We start from the raw sequence: 19,819 nt of genomic DNA, 5'->3' as shown, positions 1-19,819 counted from the left end.
AAGTGAAAAAGTGACATAAATTTTCTTGATCTGACCTTAAAGTTGTTTTTGCTGATTATGCTCATTTCACCACACAAGAAGTGGTTTCAATCATGTGGGGGTCACTTGAAGTGTTTGGTGTTCGAGTCTTTCTGCATTTTCTGTAAACACCAAACACTAAATGGCTTGAATCTCAAAGGTTGACGACTGACTAAGAACGTACCATTGGCTAGAGATTCGACTGAGCTTCATAATTTGACCTCAACTTCAATTGAATTTTGGATTGTGGTGAGTATTTTTTGTATTTTTTTAAATGACCCTCTACTGTTAACAATTAATTAAGAAACCTGTTAGCACCTCTACGTTTCCTCTTATTTATTTCCTTAAATTAAATAAACTAAACAGAAGTGCATAGCTCCTCCTCCCGCGCGCGGCACCGTTGCCTCTCGTGTCACGCGCACAGGGCTAGCGCGCGCTGCTCAATATGGTGTCGTCGGGGAGGGGGGGTCGCGTCGTGCCAATGAAGTTAAACGCACGTAAAATAAAATAAAATAAATAGAAAACACGTGAGGAAAATATGGATAAAGATTTAAGTCCTAACGCGGAGCATCTGCTGGCGTGTCTGAGGAAGCTGAAGGAGGTTTTTGACGTGTGTGACGAAGACTCGGACGGCTTCATCCTCCCCGAACACTTGGTGAGGTTGGGCTCCCGGTTCGGACACAACGAACAGGTGAGCTTTATGACACGCAACGATTCAATTGCTGTGTTTGTGTAAATTACTTTTTCTACGTTACTCATTAAAATGCTGCGTGCTTTAGGTCTGAAACTCCAAACTTTGCCCGACGCGCTCGTTGTTTTTCTAAGCTTCCAGGATAATGTAAAGGACGTAAACGCTCTCTTTTGTATCCGCTAAGCTGTTGTGTAACAAACAAGGATTTGTCTCGTTCAATGCTAAACAGGTTTTGGCCAAAGATGGCACGCTCAGGTAGGTTAGCCTTCGAAACTGGCAATGCTGAGATTGAAAGTTCATTTCAGGTTTTGTTTTGGGACGTTTCCTCTCGCTGGATCATTATTAAAGACTTTAAGTTGTGCTAAGTTAAGTTGTGTCTGTGTTAAGTTTAGGAGACGGTGACCATAACGTTTAGGATCTGTGTCAAATATTGAGTTTTCGGGGCAGATACCATTTTGGACACGCATATATGAATTATTGCTTTCGTTGTCTGTTCCCTAAACAACCTTGTCGGTACAGTGAAGTGAAGGCTTATTTCACTTTGATTCTTGGATTGTGTGCAGGATCACAGGGGGCTAGAGCTCATATCAGCAGTGATTGTGTGACAGGTTGCCAGTCTATCAGCCAGACATGCAGACACTTCACAGTCACATTCAAACTTATTAGTTACAGGCAATGTAGTATTTCCAGTTCCGACTGTGGGAGGAAACTGGACGAAGCATATGTAGACACGAAGGCTTTATTCAACATTGTATTTTGACACAACAGCGTATGTTCTCAGCGTTTAACCCGTCCCCAAGGAGGGCAGCCATCGTCTGGCGTGTGGGGACCAACTCCAGATCAACACTCTAGTCTAGTGCCTCGGTCAAAGGGCAATTAATGCACATTTTTATGTGTTCTCTGATTAGTTCCTCAGTCTTCACACTGCATCCATCCTGGCTGACTAACAGGGCTCAGTCGGTGCTGTGTGAGCCATAGTATTGATGGTGTTTTCCATGGTTTTCCCCGCATGTGCTTGCGTCACAGTGGACACAGGCACATGTCCATGTGTCTCCTTGCATGTCAACCTAATTGAACACTGTAGTTGATTGGCTCCCCAGTGTGTGTTGCTCCTCAGCAGGAACATTCTGCAAATACTGATTAGCTCCTTGGGGAGGCTTCTTACCAACCTGGGAAATGGTTTCATGATGAAGTGGATGCAATAACTTCAGCTACGTGTGAGCAGATACGGCTGCTGAGCCATATGATGTGCTTGTGGGTCACAGTACAATGAGATATAACACGTAACCTCTCGTTTATTTGTCTTGTCTCAGAGATTGAGAATCCAAGATACAAAGATTTCACGTATATGAGAGTCATTTGCAGATCCACACACACTCTTTCCTCTCTCCTCACTCTGACTTGATAAACTCAAGACGACAAACTTCTTAAACAATACACTGGGCTGCCAACAAGTAATAATTCCAACCACCACTACATGAATTGACATAATTTTGCTGAATTTCACGCAAAAACAAAATTGTAACAAATGTATCAAATTCTGACTGAAAAAAACAGCAGACAAAATGTAAGGTTAATGGGAATCGTACTTCTCTCTTGAGATAAAGCATCAGCCTTCCACTCAGACCCAGCTTGTCTCTTTCAAATCGGGTATTTTTCTATATTTTATCACAAACTATTCGAATTACTGCTGTTAAAACTGGAAATGGCTCTGGTGGCTTTCAGACAGCCTAATGCATTAATCAGCTCTGGTGCAGAGTGCTGAAAGGCAGCAGCTCTCTTCACTGAGAGGATCTTGAGTGCATGCTGGAGGAGTGAGATAGAATCAAAAATTAAATTAGCTTGTGGTGTAAAAAAAAAAAAAAAAAGCTTCAGGTCCTTAACATTTGTGATATTGTAGGGTAGAAACTGGTAATTGTCAAAACACAAGGAAACAAAATGGAAACATGTAATTATACAACATGATATGCTCATTCAAGTTTTTCAAAGGCAGTGTGAATCATTAAAACGAGGACAATTTCAATGTGAGGGAATATTATGACTCCTGCCACACTTTGTTTATAGGGAGTGCTGCTGTGCGAAGCTTTACTGTGCATCTTGGTGTATTACTGAGCTTAACAACGAATCACCTGCACCGATAGCAGATCAGCCAAAATAAACCCAGTAACAAGTATCATCATGGGAGTCTCATTAATTAAACTCTGTATGTTCTGTGATGGTTCTCGTTGTACTTGTCCAGGTGAAAGTGTGGGCTGAATGTTTGGACTCGGACTCTCACGGGAGGATCAGCTTCAAGCACTTCTGCCAGGGTGTGCTGACCATGAAAGGTAAGAAGGAGCACAAGCAGGGCATGTGACCAAATACCTTGACTGTTCTTCCTCATTTCTTACTTGGAGGAAACTTACGAAATTACCACAATACATAAATTGTATGCCATACAAACACTTAAACACTTTAACAAGGGACGTGCTGGATGCTACGATTTAGAACAACATCCAGTGTAAGTATTCTTCTTTACAGGTCATGATGGAGCACGTACCAAGACAACAAGAACTCTCATCAACACAGGACCGTATGAGGCAGATGACCATTACTATCAGGTATGCAGTGTGTGTGTGTGTGTGTGTGTGTGTGTGTGTTATTTTTTCTATTCAACCGTTCCCTACTGAAACTGATGATGTTGGTTTTGGAATAGATAAGTCTCGATTGATGTCATCACCACAGCTGAGAGACGCTGTGCAGGTTAGTTATGGTCCAAGCAAGAATTTATACAGGTGGCAGCTACCATGGCTTCTTAACAGTTTTGGGATTGAAACCAAACTCAACTCGCTTAAGTGATGATGTTTATGTTTTGACTGGAGTGTTCTTAAGATTGTTTGGGCTACAAAAAGCCGTTTGATCAGTGTAGCTGTTATTAAAATATACTCTCTAATTGAGTGTTCTGTGTTTTAGCATCAATGTGTTTTGCTTGCTGGCACAGATTTTGTTATTCACCTCATGTGTTAACTTAAAAACACATGAACAAACTTTTTTTTCATTAAATACACTGCAGCTGATGCACTTACACAACTTTTCCCACACGGTGGCAGTGTTCAGCTACAGAAGTTCATTCTGGCAGTCACATGCTAAACTTGGCAACTTCCCTGATGAAGACCAGGACCTTAATGGAGCAGTTTAGTGATGCTTAAGGGTCGGGCACATTTCTGTAAACCTATGATTGCAGCATCACTGTAAAGGACACTTGGTTAAACAGTGAAGATTCATGAAGATATTTTCCATTCTTTTGTTTGTTATTACCACTATGGAATTTATATTCCAGCGTTTCGGTTGGATATTTCTTTTAGATGTGTTCCTATGCGCCACATTATTTCCCCACATCTTTTGTGGTCTCACAATGAAGTTTGCTGAGATAATTGGCTCATTACATCACAGGCTAACTGGGAGTAAAGCTCCCTTTGGTGTTACATGTGACACATATTTCATACATTCCTATTTCTTGGAAACGGATACCTCGTGCAGAATCAGACCCTTCTACACAACCCTGTCCTCCATCATTAATGAGGTGGTACTTTGTGTGGCGCCAAAGAAAGGAAACTCATTTAACTGGCAACATCTATCGTGGAGCAAATGATGCAAACTCTCACATTAACTGAATGTGGCCTGTGTTACGGTTTGCATGAGTAAATCTTCTGTTCTTTTCTGTCGCATTCTCTGACGGTCTAACTTTGAAGTGGGTGTCATTTACAGGTTTTTTGAAGTTAAGTCTTTTAACAGCCATTGCTGTGACATTTCATTATGCCATTGGAGAGGCGCTCTTGAAATATTCACACGGGGTGAAATGCAATACGGTAGCTACCCACTGTGTCTTTGACAGGCATTACGAAACTCGTCTTTTTCTTTGGAAACACTGCTTTGGATGCAAAAGTCTACAGATGGTTTTATGCTGGCAATCAGCCGTGATAAATATTCAGCAAAGAGACGTATGCTGTCATCCAAGATCACTTTTTAGTGCTTAGAACTCACGGTTCACACGGTAACAGGTAGGTGTGATTTTGTGGCAGGTGGTGTCTGTTTGAATAAAAATGCATTGCTTTTATGTAGAGATGTGACCCTTAGAATGTCTTTGCTCTGACGCTGAAGAGATGATCAAAAACATTCTATGAGTATAGAAATATGCATGTTATTGATGGTAATGTTTGCAGAAAGCCTGAGGTAAAAGCAGAGGCAGTGTCCTTTTGTGTCTTCAGCACAAAAAAAAGATGATGGTTTCAAAGGCAAAGTGAGAAATGCACATTAGAGAACCTTTAAAAAGAAAAGTGCTGAAGTGCTGCTGCTGACAGTGAGGGATAACGTTCAGGAAATGACTTCATCGGGTTAATGGGTGAATAGCTAGATGGCTAGATTTAAAGTTGAATATGTTTTGAGATCTAAACACATTTAGTTACTGTTTGAGTCGGACTAAAAGCCATTGATAATAGTGCAACAACATGCATTATTCATCTGAAGGGATTGTCTTATTTCCTCAATAGAAACAGGTTTATTCTTCAGGTTTCTTGCCGTGATTGTGATTAGATGAAACCAGTACCACAATTTAACCTTCTGTCTGAAAGCAACCACTGTATCAACATTTATTCAGTCTTCTAGAGGACTTTGGTTTACTGCACCTTATCTTGTTTACTCTTTTGTGAAGCCTCTCTCCCTCCCTCTTGGTGCCTTTAGCTTACTTCCCTCTGTTATTTTTTATGATGTGGAGAGGCCCACTTTTATAGAAGTGGACAGTTGTCATGTCGGGGGGAAGTTTGTTGAGTACATTTCTGTTGCCATAGCAAGGAGCGGGTGGAATCCAAGAGCTCTGCCGGGTAGCCCCCCCGTGTGTGTGTGTGTGTGTGTGTGTGTGTGTGTGTGTGTGTGTGTGTGTGTGTGTGTGTGTGTGTGTGTGTGTGTGTGTGTGTGTGTGTGTGTGTGTGTGTGTGTGTGTGTGTGTGTGTGTGTGTGTGTGTGTGTGTGTGTGTGTGTGTGTGAGAAAGAGGAGAAGCAGGAAAGGTGAGAAGTGTCTCATTATTGCATGAGGCGTCCTGGAAGAGGATTTATTAGCTTGCTCTCTCCTGCTGCTTGGATTTGTACACAGACGTGGGCAAGCATGCACATATATGTTAGGGACAAGGGGGAGAGACTCAGCATGGGCAACACAGGTGCTGAAATGGATTTTGGCAGGCGGCAAAGATGGATGAAACTGGTGCACTAAACACGAGAGAGGACACGCACGCACACATACAGAGAGAGCTTGGGAGGGGGGTCTTTTGGCCTAGATACCCGGCTCCAAAGGCAGAAGAGAACAGATCTAGCAGGATCAGTGGGAGAATCAAGGAGAGACAACTATTAATAACACATTTTACACACCAGGAATATTACCCTGTAGTTGACATGACTTCACCTCCCTACAGGTTTTGCTCAGACAAACGATTCTGCCTTCAAGTCCATCTGAACATTCTGGCACCCATTTGAGATGTTTATGTCCTCAGAGAACAGAGCCAATGCCATGTATTGCTTTTCACGAGGGCTGTTCAGATTCATGCAAAAATAATTACATTTTGGATCCAAACCCAAAAGTTTTAGGCTAACTCATTGAAGTGTGAAACTCATTAAACTCCTCTGGGGCTGTAGAAGCCTTGAAATTGGAGCCATGAAATTCTTCTGCTAGAAATGAACTGGCCTAAAGGGAAAGAAATAACTGCAATACTTCAACATTTCCTGGGTTTGCTGTGTGTAACTATTCAAGGCGCATCAGAACAGTTCAATACTGAATCAAACTCCTCTCAGCTGCACACACACAGAGGAGTGGTAGTGTGTTAAGCCCCTTTTCTGTTGAAGTACAGCAATTACATTTCCCCTCTGTCCAACCTCTTATTTTAGTCCACCAGGTCCTTATCCTATTGATTGTCCAACAATTTATAAACAACAACGATGATCTCATGTCAAAGCTTGTCTCTTATCTGCCTTTGTTTCTCAGTGCTGTTATCACTTGAGAGAGAAGAAGTTTGCAATGAACACACCGCACTTCTTTTTTAATAATTTTTCCCTTTTTCCCCTGTAAATGCTCATTTGAGGCGTGTTCATGTTTTTCATTTGTCCTCCTTCTCTATTATTCTCCTTTCTGCCTTAGTTTCTCTCACCACCATTGATTAGTTTCCTCTCGCTCTCCTTTCTCGTCTGGTTGTTTCTCCCCCTCCTTTTGATTTCTTTCCCTCTCCTACCTCCATCATCTCTGTTATCCATATCCCTCCCTCTTCCACATTAGCACTTCAGACTTCAGTTGAAGTGAGACTGTTCAGACGCTCCTCTGCAATCATTTCACGGTCTGATTAAAGAAGTGACACAGGACATCAGGGAAGGCAAAAAAAGACAGGAGTTGAGGCAATACAGGCGGTAAGAGAGAACATAAAGGCTGAAGTTCAGACAAAGAAAAGCAAAGGGAGCAGAGGAGGAAACCAGGAGAGTGAAAAGGGCATGTTTGCTGTTGACCTTTGTGCTAGAGCATGATGTTTAAACCAAGCCCACACTGCTACTGTCTAACCCTAACTCAACACCCAGGCTTCCTCCGGGTAGTTTGATGTATGTTTGATACTAAAACAAACTATTTTTGTCTGGGTCTGGAGGGTCGGGTATAGTTAGCTCGGGCAAAAGTCATGTAGATTAGGAAGACTCTCTTAACTGTCGAACGTGTGAATGTGTTTGACTGGCAGCATAAGCAGTTAGAGAATGGATGTGGTTTGAGTATGCATGAGGTCTAAATGCCTTTCATGATGCAAATGGCTGTATGGATTTTCATGCCTTATCTTGTTCTAATGACCGAAACTACTCAGCGGCCCGAATGGCTGTGTTCTAAAACCGCACATTTCCATATCACTGTTCAGGATGCCACATTCTGAACTTTGTGTTTCGTACTTCCTTATTTTTTAACACGCACATTGGTGTGACTAGCTGTCGCTATCTTTGACTGTATGGTTAACACCTACAGCGTGACAGAAGATACCACCACCGCCCTCACTAATGTGTTTTAGCAGATAGAAAAGCTTCAGTACTTGTTCTTCAGTAGAAAAACAATCTATGCTTTAGCTCCTGAGAGTAAAATTATGTTTCTTGGATATTATGTGTCTTATCAAACAATTGCCTTTTATCAAACAACATTAGCATCCCACCGGAGAAGAGTTTCTGTCCACATGATAAATGGGTTTTTTAAAGATGCTTAATTATCTTCATCAGCTTTTCTTCAGCTTTGTCCATGTATTGTTTGTTGCAGGACAGTTGGCATTCAGTTGATTTAACAGAGTTTTCAATAGACATAGTTTCTGCTTTTGAAAATGCACACCCTCATATAACAAAACTTTTTTTCTAAGTTTGAGATTGACAAAAGGGATGCTGAGTCTTTGTTAGTGTGTGTATTTGTGGAGATTTACATCTTTTGCTAGTGATAATACTTGATGTGTTTTGTCTTTGGCACATATGTCACCAGCCAGCATCTGCCTGTCTTCTATGTGTGCTTGCTTGCAGGCATGGTGTCTGTTAGTCAGTCCAAAATCAACATGCTGCACTTTTTGGCCACATTAAAAGCCACACAGCTGATGGGCAGCCATAGAAACCTGATGCCACATTGTGAGCCATGTGGTATAATTTGATGTGATGCCATGTAATGACCAGATGAGATGTTTTAGATTTGCCAGGAAATCAGAGAAGGAGAACGAAGTGGAAGGCTAAGCCTTTTCTGTGATGACTGCTAATCATCCAGACATTTCTGAGCAGCTGTGCTTAATGTCATTTTCCGGTTTCTTCATGATAGCTGCCATTACACAAGCACAGTGAGGTAAAATCAACAATACAGCCACTGATCCTAGTTAAAAGTACATTATTTGCCAAATGTGGAAACTTTTCAATGGCCCAATCTTCCCAGTCTTGAGATTTGGGAATTAGGAATCCAGGCTCTAACACATTACAGTAACGCTCAGTGGGGCACAGGAGAAGTAACATCATAGACGAGACTTATTGTTGATTATCATACTGAATTTTTACACCAGAATGTAATTGTTATTAACATTTATATCGTATGCTGCATTGAGAGCATAGGGTGTAGCTGCACTAGCTGTGTCTTAAGCACAAACCTATTGGTATTCTGCGTATCCATTTGTTATATTATTGGTATATTGACTTTGTATGAGTAGATTTACAAGACAAGAGGGAGAAGGAGTGAGCTTATGAATCCTGATATCACAAGCTTGTCTCCTGTCTGAGGGAGTGGGGAGAAAATATTGGGGTGAAGACGGAAAAAACCCAGAGACATGGATATGGAAAGAAATTAAAGGAGACTATGTCAAAGACAATGATGGTAGATGAGAGAAATGTGTGATTAAAGAGAGATAGATGGGATGCAGTGTGGATGAGTGATGGATGTAAGTCTGGAAGGAGATTAGAGGAGCAGATGGATTGCAGACAAATGGGCAACTTGGAGAGAGAAGAGAGAAAAGATAAGAAGGGAATGGAGAGAGGAACAACAGATTAGCTAAGCACCGTCTAAATCTAATTTATGAATGGGTGAGCCATTTGGCCTTTAGTTGTTAATGACAGGGGTCATTAATACAGATGACAATCACCAGGCCTCACTTCCCAAGCGTCCCCAATCGGTCTGTGATCCGTCCCTATCCAGATTTCCACGACAGAAAGGAGAGGAAAACAAAAAATGATAGGTGGCTAAATGTTCTTAATTTATTTTTAGTCAATGTGGCATATCAGTTGTAAAGGATTTCAGAATGTTTGAGGTTCTTTACAGTGAAAACCATCTCAACCATCAGAAAGACGTGTAATATATGAGCTGAAATATCATGTTTAACATTTTACTTTGATATTTGTAGGATCTGTTTAACTCAAGTACCCTCAGAGCTTGTTAGATCTCAAGCCCACCATGTCTCATGTCTTCATTGACATCTAGTGCCTCCTGCAAACTGAAATAACAGCAGTCAGTTAAGTTCACTGCATGTCCAAACAGAGAGATATAAAGTGGAGTTGGTTTATAGACCTGCTAGATTTGTCTCACTGTAGGCTTTTGTCACAGAATGTCTTGCAAGAGCAAGCTAGGACTGTTTTGGTTTGGAAACGATTTATATCATCCTGATTCTCTCACAATCTTTAAATTTACTCTACAACAGCCCAGAAATGCAGTTGTCAGCTGTTTTCCAATTTATTAACTTCATGACCACAAATAAACAATACATTGTTGTAAATTTGTAGAGAAATGTATGCGTTTATCCTCAGAAATCTAACTTTACAACCGGTAAAATCAAAGGAACACACAACCCATGTGATCTCTCTTGCTTGTTTTTTTTGTCGCAGTGCAGTTTAGGTAACTTTCTTGAAACTAAGATCAATTTCTCTTATCGATCGCAGTGCTACAGCTCAGTGAATGCCTTTGGGGAAGCCACTCACGCCAATATTGGGGATTTGTGAAAGCGTTCCTCCTAACTCTGGTCAAGTGGGATACAATCAATGAATAGCACCAGAGTATGTAGTTTGGGGCCAAGTGGGCTAAGCTGTACACCACGATGGAACACTTAATGCCTTGGTTTGAATCCAGGGAAGAACCACCGTGCCCTGCCCCCCTTTACCCATATCTCAACTCGGTGTCATCATTGGATGCTCACACAGTGTGCTGGAAAGAAATGATATCCTGTTGGAGAGGAGTGTGATTTGTGTAGCTCCCCCACAGTTTTTGGCATTGCATGTGTGCAGATTAGTTGGTTAATTAAAGTTCTGTAAGACTCTCATGCTGAAAACTCATTCACACACTCGCACTGACACACACACAGTTTGGAAGAGAGACAAGGACCAAGAGTCCTACCAAAGACAGTCAAGGACACACCAGTACCAGACATGATTATCCTTTAACTATCTGGGTAGAAGGGAGGACTGCTAATGAACACCAACATCCTCTTTCTCGCTCTCTCGCTCTCTCTCTCTTCATCCTCAGCCTTTGAGTGTCTTCTGCTTTTTACAAAACTTTTGTCACGTTAAGTTTTTCAGTTAGCAGAAATTTGTGTGTGTGTGTGTGTGTGTGTGTGTGTGTGCTTTGCAAGATTGCAGAGCACACTCTCACACACATACAGTAATACAAACTTTCATGTTCTCTGACAAATTATGTTTTTTATTGGCGTTTGATTGCCTGGAGCACCTACACCATGTTTGTATTCTGTTATTTCTGTTACATAAAGCAGAGCTGATATTGTACAGGCTACAAACATTATTGAAAGAATGCTGCTAAACTTTAAATTGCCACTTTGATAATGCTAATATGACAATATTACATTTTGTTAGAGCCATATTGCAAGTTGGGAGCAGTGATGATTTGAAGCAATGCAGTGAAGCAAGAGTTTGTTTTCTTCTGCTGTTACTGGCTGTTTGGGAAGTTGTATGCCCTTGTGCTGACTTTGAGCATGTTGTGAGTTTCCCTTTCTGTCATGTGTGTGCATGTGTGTGTGCAGGACTAGAGTGTCTGTGCGTGGACAGGGGTCACCTCCTGCCAGGAGCATCTGGCTGGATAGTACGAGCTTTCACGCACACATACACACACTTGAGAAAGTATGTACGTGCACAAACACATAAGTATGCTTGCTTGCATGCAGCATACAGTACATGGTGCAAATATTTTCACATTTCCATTTCCACAAGTTAGATAGGCAGACGCTATCAGTGTTTGCTAGAGGAACAAACTTGGACGCTTTGTTGACTATGGCAAGGCTGTGTGTGAGAGAGAACTAGAAGAGTCTACATATGTAAATGTATATTCAGCTTTTCCACACTCCTTTACTGTCTCTTGTGCGTATGTGCGTGGATGATCGTCTGTTGTCTTTCCAGGCACCTCTTCCATAGTTGTTTGTGACACAGCACAGAGAACATGTGAACGCGTGCAAAGCGTCTCCTCCAAAGAATGAGGAAATAATGATCAGCAAGAACACAGAGAAAAGCTTATGTGTGCAAAAGTGTACACTGCTTCTATCATACTCATGGATCTGCACATACATCTCTTCATGCATGGCTGCTTGAACACAAACTTGTATGTCAGGACATTATAAGCTTGCAACCACACCCACAAAAACAATTTCCCTGAGGCTGCACAATTATTGACACAGATTCTGGCGATATACTGTATTCCGCTGTTTTCCCTGCTTGTTCATTCGTAGCATTTGTTTCAGTCTCTGAAGTGTTCCCTGTTTTGGCTCTGTTGGATGTATATATAAGCACGACAAACACATTCGGGTCCTAAGATAAAGTAAAATATCTTGGTGGGTACTACTTCCTGTCAGTCTGGGTATGGTCCCAAACAAACTATGATGTAGTTTATTTGTGTGTGTGAACACGATACAAACAATTTCTGAACCAGCTAAAACTTGTCCATCATCCGTTGTCTCTCTCCCCTACATCGTCTCCCTTGCCCAGTGCTGGGGGCCTGGACAAGCCGCTGCCATTTTTGTCTTCATCGTGTTCAAAGTTAGTGTCCGCCGGCGAGCGTCTTCTTTAGAGTGGATAATATCAGGTGCTTGCAACAATAGCAATATTGACTTCATACCTCCTCACCTCACCAGTCGCCATCCTTTTTCCTTTCCTTTATATCCCCTAGCTAAGGGTTATTGGCAATTGCGTGATTTATTTGTTGATTCCTATCAATCCACACCTCTTTTTTTCCTCACTCATCTCTTTTTTTCTCTCTTTGCCCCAGTTGTTTCTTTCGTTATCCTCCTTTCTGCATGTTTAATTAGGTCACTGATTGTCCTGCGTGACGTGAGCGCTGAAAAGAAAAGCTGTCACCGGAGCTTTATTCTGGATGACCGCCTCCTCATGCTGTTTCTCTCTCTCTCTGTCTCTCTTTTGTTCGTGCGTTGATTCTGTTCTCAGTAACAACACAAAATACTGCTGTAGTTGAGGTTCAATAAAATGCATTGTCACTACTTTGGTTTTAAGTTTCCTATAACTTCAGTATAATGTTCTAAACTACTGAAAAAGAAAGGAAACATTTTTCAACATTAACAGTCAATCTTGTTTGGACTTGATGATTGATGAATGTTGAGTTCCTGTTCTGTCAAGTTTTATTACTGCTCTGTTCCAATGATGAAGATAATAATATTTTCACATGCTTGTTTCTAGCTCACATCCGTTTTAAAGGAAGTTACGCTTGCACAAAGTGTTTCAACAGCAGTTTCAGCTTAATTTTTTACCTAACAAGTTGAGACGAAATGACCTCACAACTAGCTCCTGAGTCTTTTCAACATAAATGAGAACAGTGAGGTGAAAGATGAAAGGGGTCGGCATGGCGGTGTAAATGTTTACCTAAAGAGACTGTCAGTACACAGGTGTCTTTTAAATCAACATGTCTTGATAATGGCTCTTTGTGAAAGAGGAAGAGACGCACAGTGAGAACAGCCGAGTTTAAACTTGTATAACCTGCGTGCGTGCACAGTCAGTGGTTCACAAAAGCTGGACTTCAGGCAGTGCTTTCAATGCTTCAATGTTCAGCCCATCTTTTGCCTTTTGCATTCGTTTTTTTTGCATTTACATCACTTGTTTTATAAATCCTTTCATGTTCCAGAGTTTCTCCATCCTGTCTGTTGGCCTAATTTGAAGGCGTTGTGTTGTTTCAGTTCAGATCTCACCTGGTAGCTTCCCACCCACAGTAACCTATTAATAGAGGAAGCGACAACCTTAGTTAATCTTCTGTGCTTCCTCTTCAGCTCTGCGCAACTTCCATGCGTGTCAAAATACAGGATGATGGCAGACATGGTGACATTATTGTGACAGGCCTCGTTGATGGCACCTCCGCTTGATTCCCTCTGAAGTTTGATTTGTATTTGTGAGCTTATTCTAAAGGTCCTTCATGTCTTAACCTTTCCTGCTTGCGTGTCTTATTTCTCTCTCTCTCTCCGACCTGTCTCAGCTTTTAATCAGGCCTCTCGTTAACTTCCCCTTTCTCATTTCCTCATCGATTTCTCAATCCCTTGCTGTCCCAGTAGACTGGCAATGATTTGACACATGGATGGTCAGGTCGTATTGATCACTGCGCTTTGATCTGTTGTCAGTCAGCTGTTATCTGATCTGGACTGCGCAGCATACTGACAGAGTAGATTGTTTGTTGACAATTGTTGACATGTTGGTGTTTGGTTCACTTTTCTATCCACCTTTTCACTAGGTAAATTGAACTTTTGCACCTTTCTCTAGAGGTCAAAGCTGATCTGACAAATGTTATATTAATGCAGAACCCTACTACCTTCTGTGCAGTTTGCATTTGGTTTAGTTTCCCCAGCAATGAAAGGTGGAAGGCTCAGAAAAACATTTTGTTAAATGTACTTGGACTGTACTAGGTGGAGTCATAAGTATGTCACGTGTAAAACCGGTGTGAGTGGAAAGAGCAAGTTGTGAATACGTCATTAAGTGGCCAAACCTCAGTATTTGTGAAAGGTTCTCAGGCAGCACTTGGAGGCCCTGGGGCTTTCTGTTTAGCCTTGAAGACATGACAGTGCCCTTCCAAGTAGCAGCTTTAGTTTTTAGTGAAAATGCAATTTAAGTTTTAATATTTGTCGACTTTTTTATTGCATTTTTCCATGCTTTATACACTTTCCAACCTAATTTAACTCACTCTTAAGCTTGTCACGGCTGATCTTTATACTTCTTTGTTGGTTTGACAGTATATACAGTACGTATTGATTATTGGGTGTATTGTGTACTTCTATAAACAGAGGCATTCTAACCCACATGAATGGTAATCAATACCTTCATACTTCCCTGAGAGTACTCCCTGTGGGCCGTACTAACCCAGTAGCCTGGTTTCAATTAATCTAAGCGTCAGTATTCATATGATCTGTGTTACCAGACATACAAATGTTCACCTTAACCAAAACCTTTTAACCAGTTAGCCATTTCAAGGTCAAAGCTCTAACTGTGTAGTCACTTGTTAACAACATGTAACTTAAAGTGTCTGCTGTAGATGTAGTCTTTAAAAATAAAAACAAACAAACAAAAGCAGGTGTTCCTTCTTGATTTGCAGTAGCAGGAGATAATATCACATGCACCTTTGCAACTCCATCTCTTGCTGCTCATCTATGAATCGTATAGTGTACAAACAATACTGTATAGGGTTACATCTACAGTATCCCAGCCGCTGTTTGTGCTTTTCTTATGAAAGATGTCACTCCGGTGTACGAATGTCATTTTTTAGAGATGTATGCTCAGTATTGTTTGGTTGTGAGTGTGTGCCTTTTTGTGCACAACTCATTTAGTTCCCTTGCTTCTGCTTCCAGTATATACTCGGCCCACTCGAGTGAGCGGTATAGCCCTTTGGGTGGAAACTAAATTAAATTTTCAAACTGTGAGGTACTTCTCTGTCCTGTCATTGGCTTTGCTTTTTTATTTCCCCTTTCTCTTGTACGACCTTTTCTCCTATCAGTTTCATCTTCTACATACAGTGTTTTTCTTCTCACATATTGTGGCCTATTTATTAATTTGTTTCTTTCACCGCCTCTATTGCCTGCATGGTGTTCAGATTGTACCTAACATATTGCATTCTTGCTTTAAAATTGTCATGTAATATGTTCTTCAAATTTTCTTCCAATTATACTGGAGGAGTTTTTTTTATTATCTAGTAATTCTTGAGCAATGAATGGGGCTGCCTAACATAAGTAATAATACAATGACCACAGAATATAGGTGTTCCAGACGGCCCTGTTAAAAAAAATAGTTTGGAATAATTTGGACTCTCTCTTCTTACCTGTGTAGCAGCAGTATCACAGTAGTAATTCACTCTGCTGTGTCGTGACAGACGAGAACGAGATAAGCTTTGTTTGCCTGTGCTTTGTTTAAACATATATGTCAAAGTGGTTTGCTCTAGTAACCTGAACAGGCTGTGCCACAATATAAATAAGGTTATGGAACTTATTGGGTAGAAGAATTGACTGCAGCACAAAGTATTCTTTTGGTACAGATCATCTGAAATGTAATTTAGTGGTATACTAATACTCACAAAGACACAAGTAAGTTTTGTATGGATATAGACTTTGGCAGTCCATGTTTCCAGCCCATGTGAATATTATCGTATGCTTGTGTGCATTTTCTTCAGGTGTTCTCAGCTCTGTGTGTATCTAGATGAAGGTGTTGGCATTCACCGCAGTCGTCCCAAATAAGCAGCCTAGCAGCCCTCTGCACCTCTAGAGAATCATTGCCTCATTCGTTTTGTTAGCTTCTGCCCTCTTTTGCCTCTCATTGTGCAGAGCCTCTATCTCTCTCCTTCTATTTTTTTCTTCCTCTATCCCACTATCCATCTCTTATTAACTACCACCCTCCCACTTTCCCTCTTATCATTAGCCTTGCTGTGTTGCAAAAATGCGCCTTGCTGCATTGCAAACTCCAGTGGAGAATCCCTACAGAGCTGCTTCAGCTGAACTTTGCAACAAGGACATTTGTCTGGTTTGTTTTTTTTAACACTGTGGGTTCGTGTACACAAATGTGTGCGTGTTTGCTTACCCTGTATTTTGTATTTCTAACCCTGTGTCGATTTGTCTGTGAGGAGACTTGGTATAACATTAATACTGCACCTCCCCTCCCCTCAGTCAGTTATAGACCACTGTGGAAAGTAATACAATAATGCCATCCTCTCTCTTCCCCTCTCTGAATAGCATTAACATAACTGTGTTAACACTTTTTGAAAGCATGTAGTCAAAAACAGGCCCTTGGTCCATAACTTTGTGTTGCCATCTGAATGAGGCAGGTAGGCATGAATGGAATTGTAAATGGCATCTTTGAAAAGGGGGGAAAGAGGCCAGCCCTCTAACAAATTACACATAAACAAATAGCCACAGGCCATTGGTCGAGCCACTGCCAATATCTTTGAGAAGTGGAGAAAGCAGGAGGGGGAGAAAGGAGATTGCTGGAAGGGTGCATTCCTTTCCATATAATTAGCTTTTATTTGGCTCCCTGTGCCCGGATCATATCTCTTTCCTTGTCTTCCTCTTTCTGTTTCTCACACCCTGTCCCATTTCCTCATTACTCTGTCAGATTCAAACTACCAACAGAAGTGCCCGCATTATCTCCCATACATGAATGATGCATGAGACTGGTCAGCACGTTGAGTTCTAAGTTATGAATAGAATATTTAAAGACCAACTGCTTTACAATACTGCAACATCGATATGTGGGGAAGAAGATACGTTGGAAAGGTAGAAAATGAGGTCACCGACATTTCCTTGTAATTCAGGAGTTACTGGAACAAGACCAGAAGTGAAACGTGAGCATAATAATTGTTGTTAAAGAAAGACATCCTTGTGCAGAGAAGGTCAACAATAACAACAACATATATTCAACTGTATAATTTAGGGTTTGAATGAAATGTTGTTAATGAAAGACAACTATAGTAGTAAAAAGAGGACAAAGGCAACTATAGGCCAAAAAAAGACAAAGTAACTACACGGTGGCTTGGAGACCAGAGGGGATTTGTTGTGATGGCAGTGGAGTATGTGATTTATGTTTCCACAGCACAGGGAACAGGTTCTTCAGATTTAAGTAGGACAACAGCACTTCGGTTCCCGGGGAAGTTCTCAGGCTGCGATATTACAGTGCAGGCTATAGATGATATATCTATTTTAAATGAGTTGTAGTAAAACGTAATTAGTAGCCATCTTTTGGTATGACGGGTAGGAAAACTTGGTAAGAACATCACAAATTTTCTGTGACTCATTGTGTAGCATGACTAAAATCCTCATCTCAATTTCTTCTTGGCAAAAAAGCTGGCAACATGTCCATGGTGCCAGCTTACTGGGACCAAATTCAAAGCTGTCACCACATGGTGTGAATTTCAGAAAAATTGATGATGAAATTTTCTTCAACAAAGCTTTATATCCTTAGTGATTCAGCCTTATGTTATATAGGCAGGACTCTTTGTTTTTATTTAATTGTTTGAAAAATGAACACTGCCACTTTACTTTATTTAAAGGCCACTACAGATAAATTGTGTGGTTTCTTGTAGTTGCTTGTGTTGGAGTTGACAGAAATGAGCAATTAATATTTTCATCTCTCTTTCCTTGCTTCTTTTCTCTTTTCCATCCTGACTTAACCAGTCACATCTATTCCTGTAAACATGTTAACTTTTAAGTGATAACAATCACTTCCCTCCCCCTCTTTACAGCCACCAGTCTCTTCCACAGCAGACACACACACAGTCAGGCTGGGCTTCATATGCAAATATAGCCTGAGTGGGTGGTAGCCTAGTGGAGAGTGTGCAGCAATGTGAGGACTCTCGCAAACCCCGCCCACTGAAGCCAGTTGCTAAGCAACCACCCACAAAGGGGGAGGCGGGTGAGCGGGAGGAAGGCGGGGCCATGAATTCAACAACTGTTGCCTGATCTGAGCGCTCACTGTGTGAACGCCAGTCAGCCGGCGGACCAGTCAGCGAGCGAGGGAAGGACTGCGATTGCGTGTGGGCGTGAAGTGCAGAGTCCAAGTGCAGTGTATGTGTGTGGAGGAGAGAGAGAGTGAGGCAGTTGCAGTCTCTGTCAGCGTAGCCAGGCAGCCAATGCAGTGTTTTTAAAGTGAACCATACATCCTGCTCTACTCCTCTCTCTCTCTCTTTGGACTAAACCATTTCCAAGGACTCAACCTTTGGACTATCCCAACACCACCACCTCCTCGGTTTGCTTTGAAGGGAACACCTGTGTGTGGTGTGTGTGCGTAGTGTGTTTGAACGGAGAGAGCGGACTTAGCCCTGGTGGACGGGGCGAGTGGATGACTACAGCCGATGAGCGCTTGGCTGGTGGAGAGTGGTGGACTGGTGACCATGGACTCCCCTCACTAGCCAACGGGGTAAGCGACCGGACTGCACCCAGCCAGCCAGCTGGAATAAGGAGGGATGAAACATTAGTCATGGGGGAAAGAACACAAAAGGGAGGGACGAGAAAGAGAAGGGTAGATGGAGAGAAGCGATGATGTGAAGGGTTTTGAGGAAGAAGGAGAACATAGAGATGCAAGCAGAGATAGTTTATATATGTTTGGGGAAGATTGGTCGAAGGGGGGGCAGCACAGAGTCCATTGTCCCTCTGTGTGTGTGTGTGTGTCTGTGCGTGCCATATGTATGACCCAGCCTGCCTGTCTGTCTTGCTCAGCTGCCGGTGTCACCACAATGCACTTCAGTTTCTCTCCCTGTCATCTGTTTGCTCTCCTCACATACATGCCTGATTTCCTCTCTCTTAACATCTCTTCTCTCTCTTTTCCCCTCTCACCGGTTCTTCCAATGCAGTTCAACATATGGTAATGGGATTAACTGAAAACTAGTGTACATGGATGAACAAACATGAAAAAGCAAGAAAGATATTGAGGCTGTGGACGGTTATACTGTAGATTCTCCATGTATAGATAGAATGACCGAGAATAGGGGTGTAACACAAAACACTACATTTCCTTTCCATTCCAGGACTGGGGTGGATGTTATTGATAGTTTAAGTCTGAGACAGCGTAGACTCTGGATTTCGGGCAGAATTGATTTAAATCTGATGTTTGTATCTTCATTATTTTGAAACAATTTTGTGATAGCGATTGTGATAGCAGCAACATTCAAGTTCCTGTCTTGCAAGAGTGACACTGTGTAAACTAGCTACATTCAAAATATTGTAGAAATTAAAACATAACACACATAGTACTCAATGTTTTTGTTGATGATTTAACTTAATTCTAGATCATTTAGAAGTTAGCAGCAAAAAGAGACATAGACACAGCCTTTCCTTTCATGATTCCTGAGAGGTAATTTGAGTTTCATTTGTATAGTGGGTATAGTTTGACGTCAAAGACTGGTTTTGAATACTCCGACTGTGCGACTGAACATTACGTAATGAGATTTAGTGGTCATCACCTGAGCAGTTGATACTTTCTTGATCATCTGGTCTTCTAAAATATTCCTGGAAAACTGATACTTATTTAATAAATACATCGTGTTTGACGCTCCCTGGTACATTTATTATAGTGTCTTGTGTCCTGGACTGACATTTAGCAACATGTCTTTACTGTACAATGTGTACACCAGGACTAGAATAACTA

General features: G+C 41.5%; 1 protein-coding gene across 2 annotated transcripts in view; it reads left to right on the top strand.

Annotated features, from left to right (window-relative positions):
- Nucleotides 1–469: 469 nt before the first annotated feature.
- rab11fip4b (RAB11 family interacting protein 4 (class II) b) overlaps nt 470–19,819 on the top strand; it is a 37,350-nt gene continuing 18,000 nt past the window's right edge. The window contains exons 1-3 of one of the 2 annotated variants that reach the window (XM_076170277.1): nt 470–709; nt 2,949–3,036; nt 3,230–3,309. In XM_076170277.1, coding sequence (XP_076026392.1) covers nt 557–709; nt 2,949–3,036; nt 3,230–3,309 — 321 coding nt within the window. In that variant the 5' untranslated portion in view covers nt 470–556. Of the gene's footprint in view, nt 710–2,948; nt 3,037–3,229; nt 3,310–18,161; nt 18,593–19,819 lie in introns of those variants that run through there. The other variant, XM_076170278.1, reaches the window with a different exon arrangement.

The sequence above is a fragment of the Genypterus blacodes genome, unplaced genomic scaffold (assembly GCF_046128005.1).
Source record: "Genypterus blacodes isolate CSIRO-AG114 ecotype Tasmania unplaced genomic scaffold, CSIRO-AGI_Gbla_v1 ptg000216l_1, whole genome shotgun sequence".
Classification (NCBI taxonomy): Eukaryota; Metazoa; Chordata; class Actinopteri; order Ophidiiformes; family Ophidiidae; genus Genypterus; species Genypterus blacodes.
This window is presented reverse-complemented; position numbering and strand designations above follow the sequence as displayed.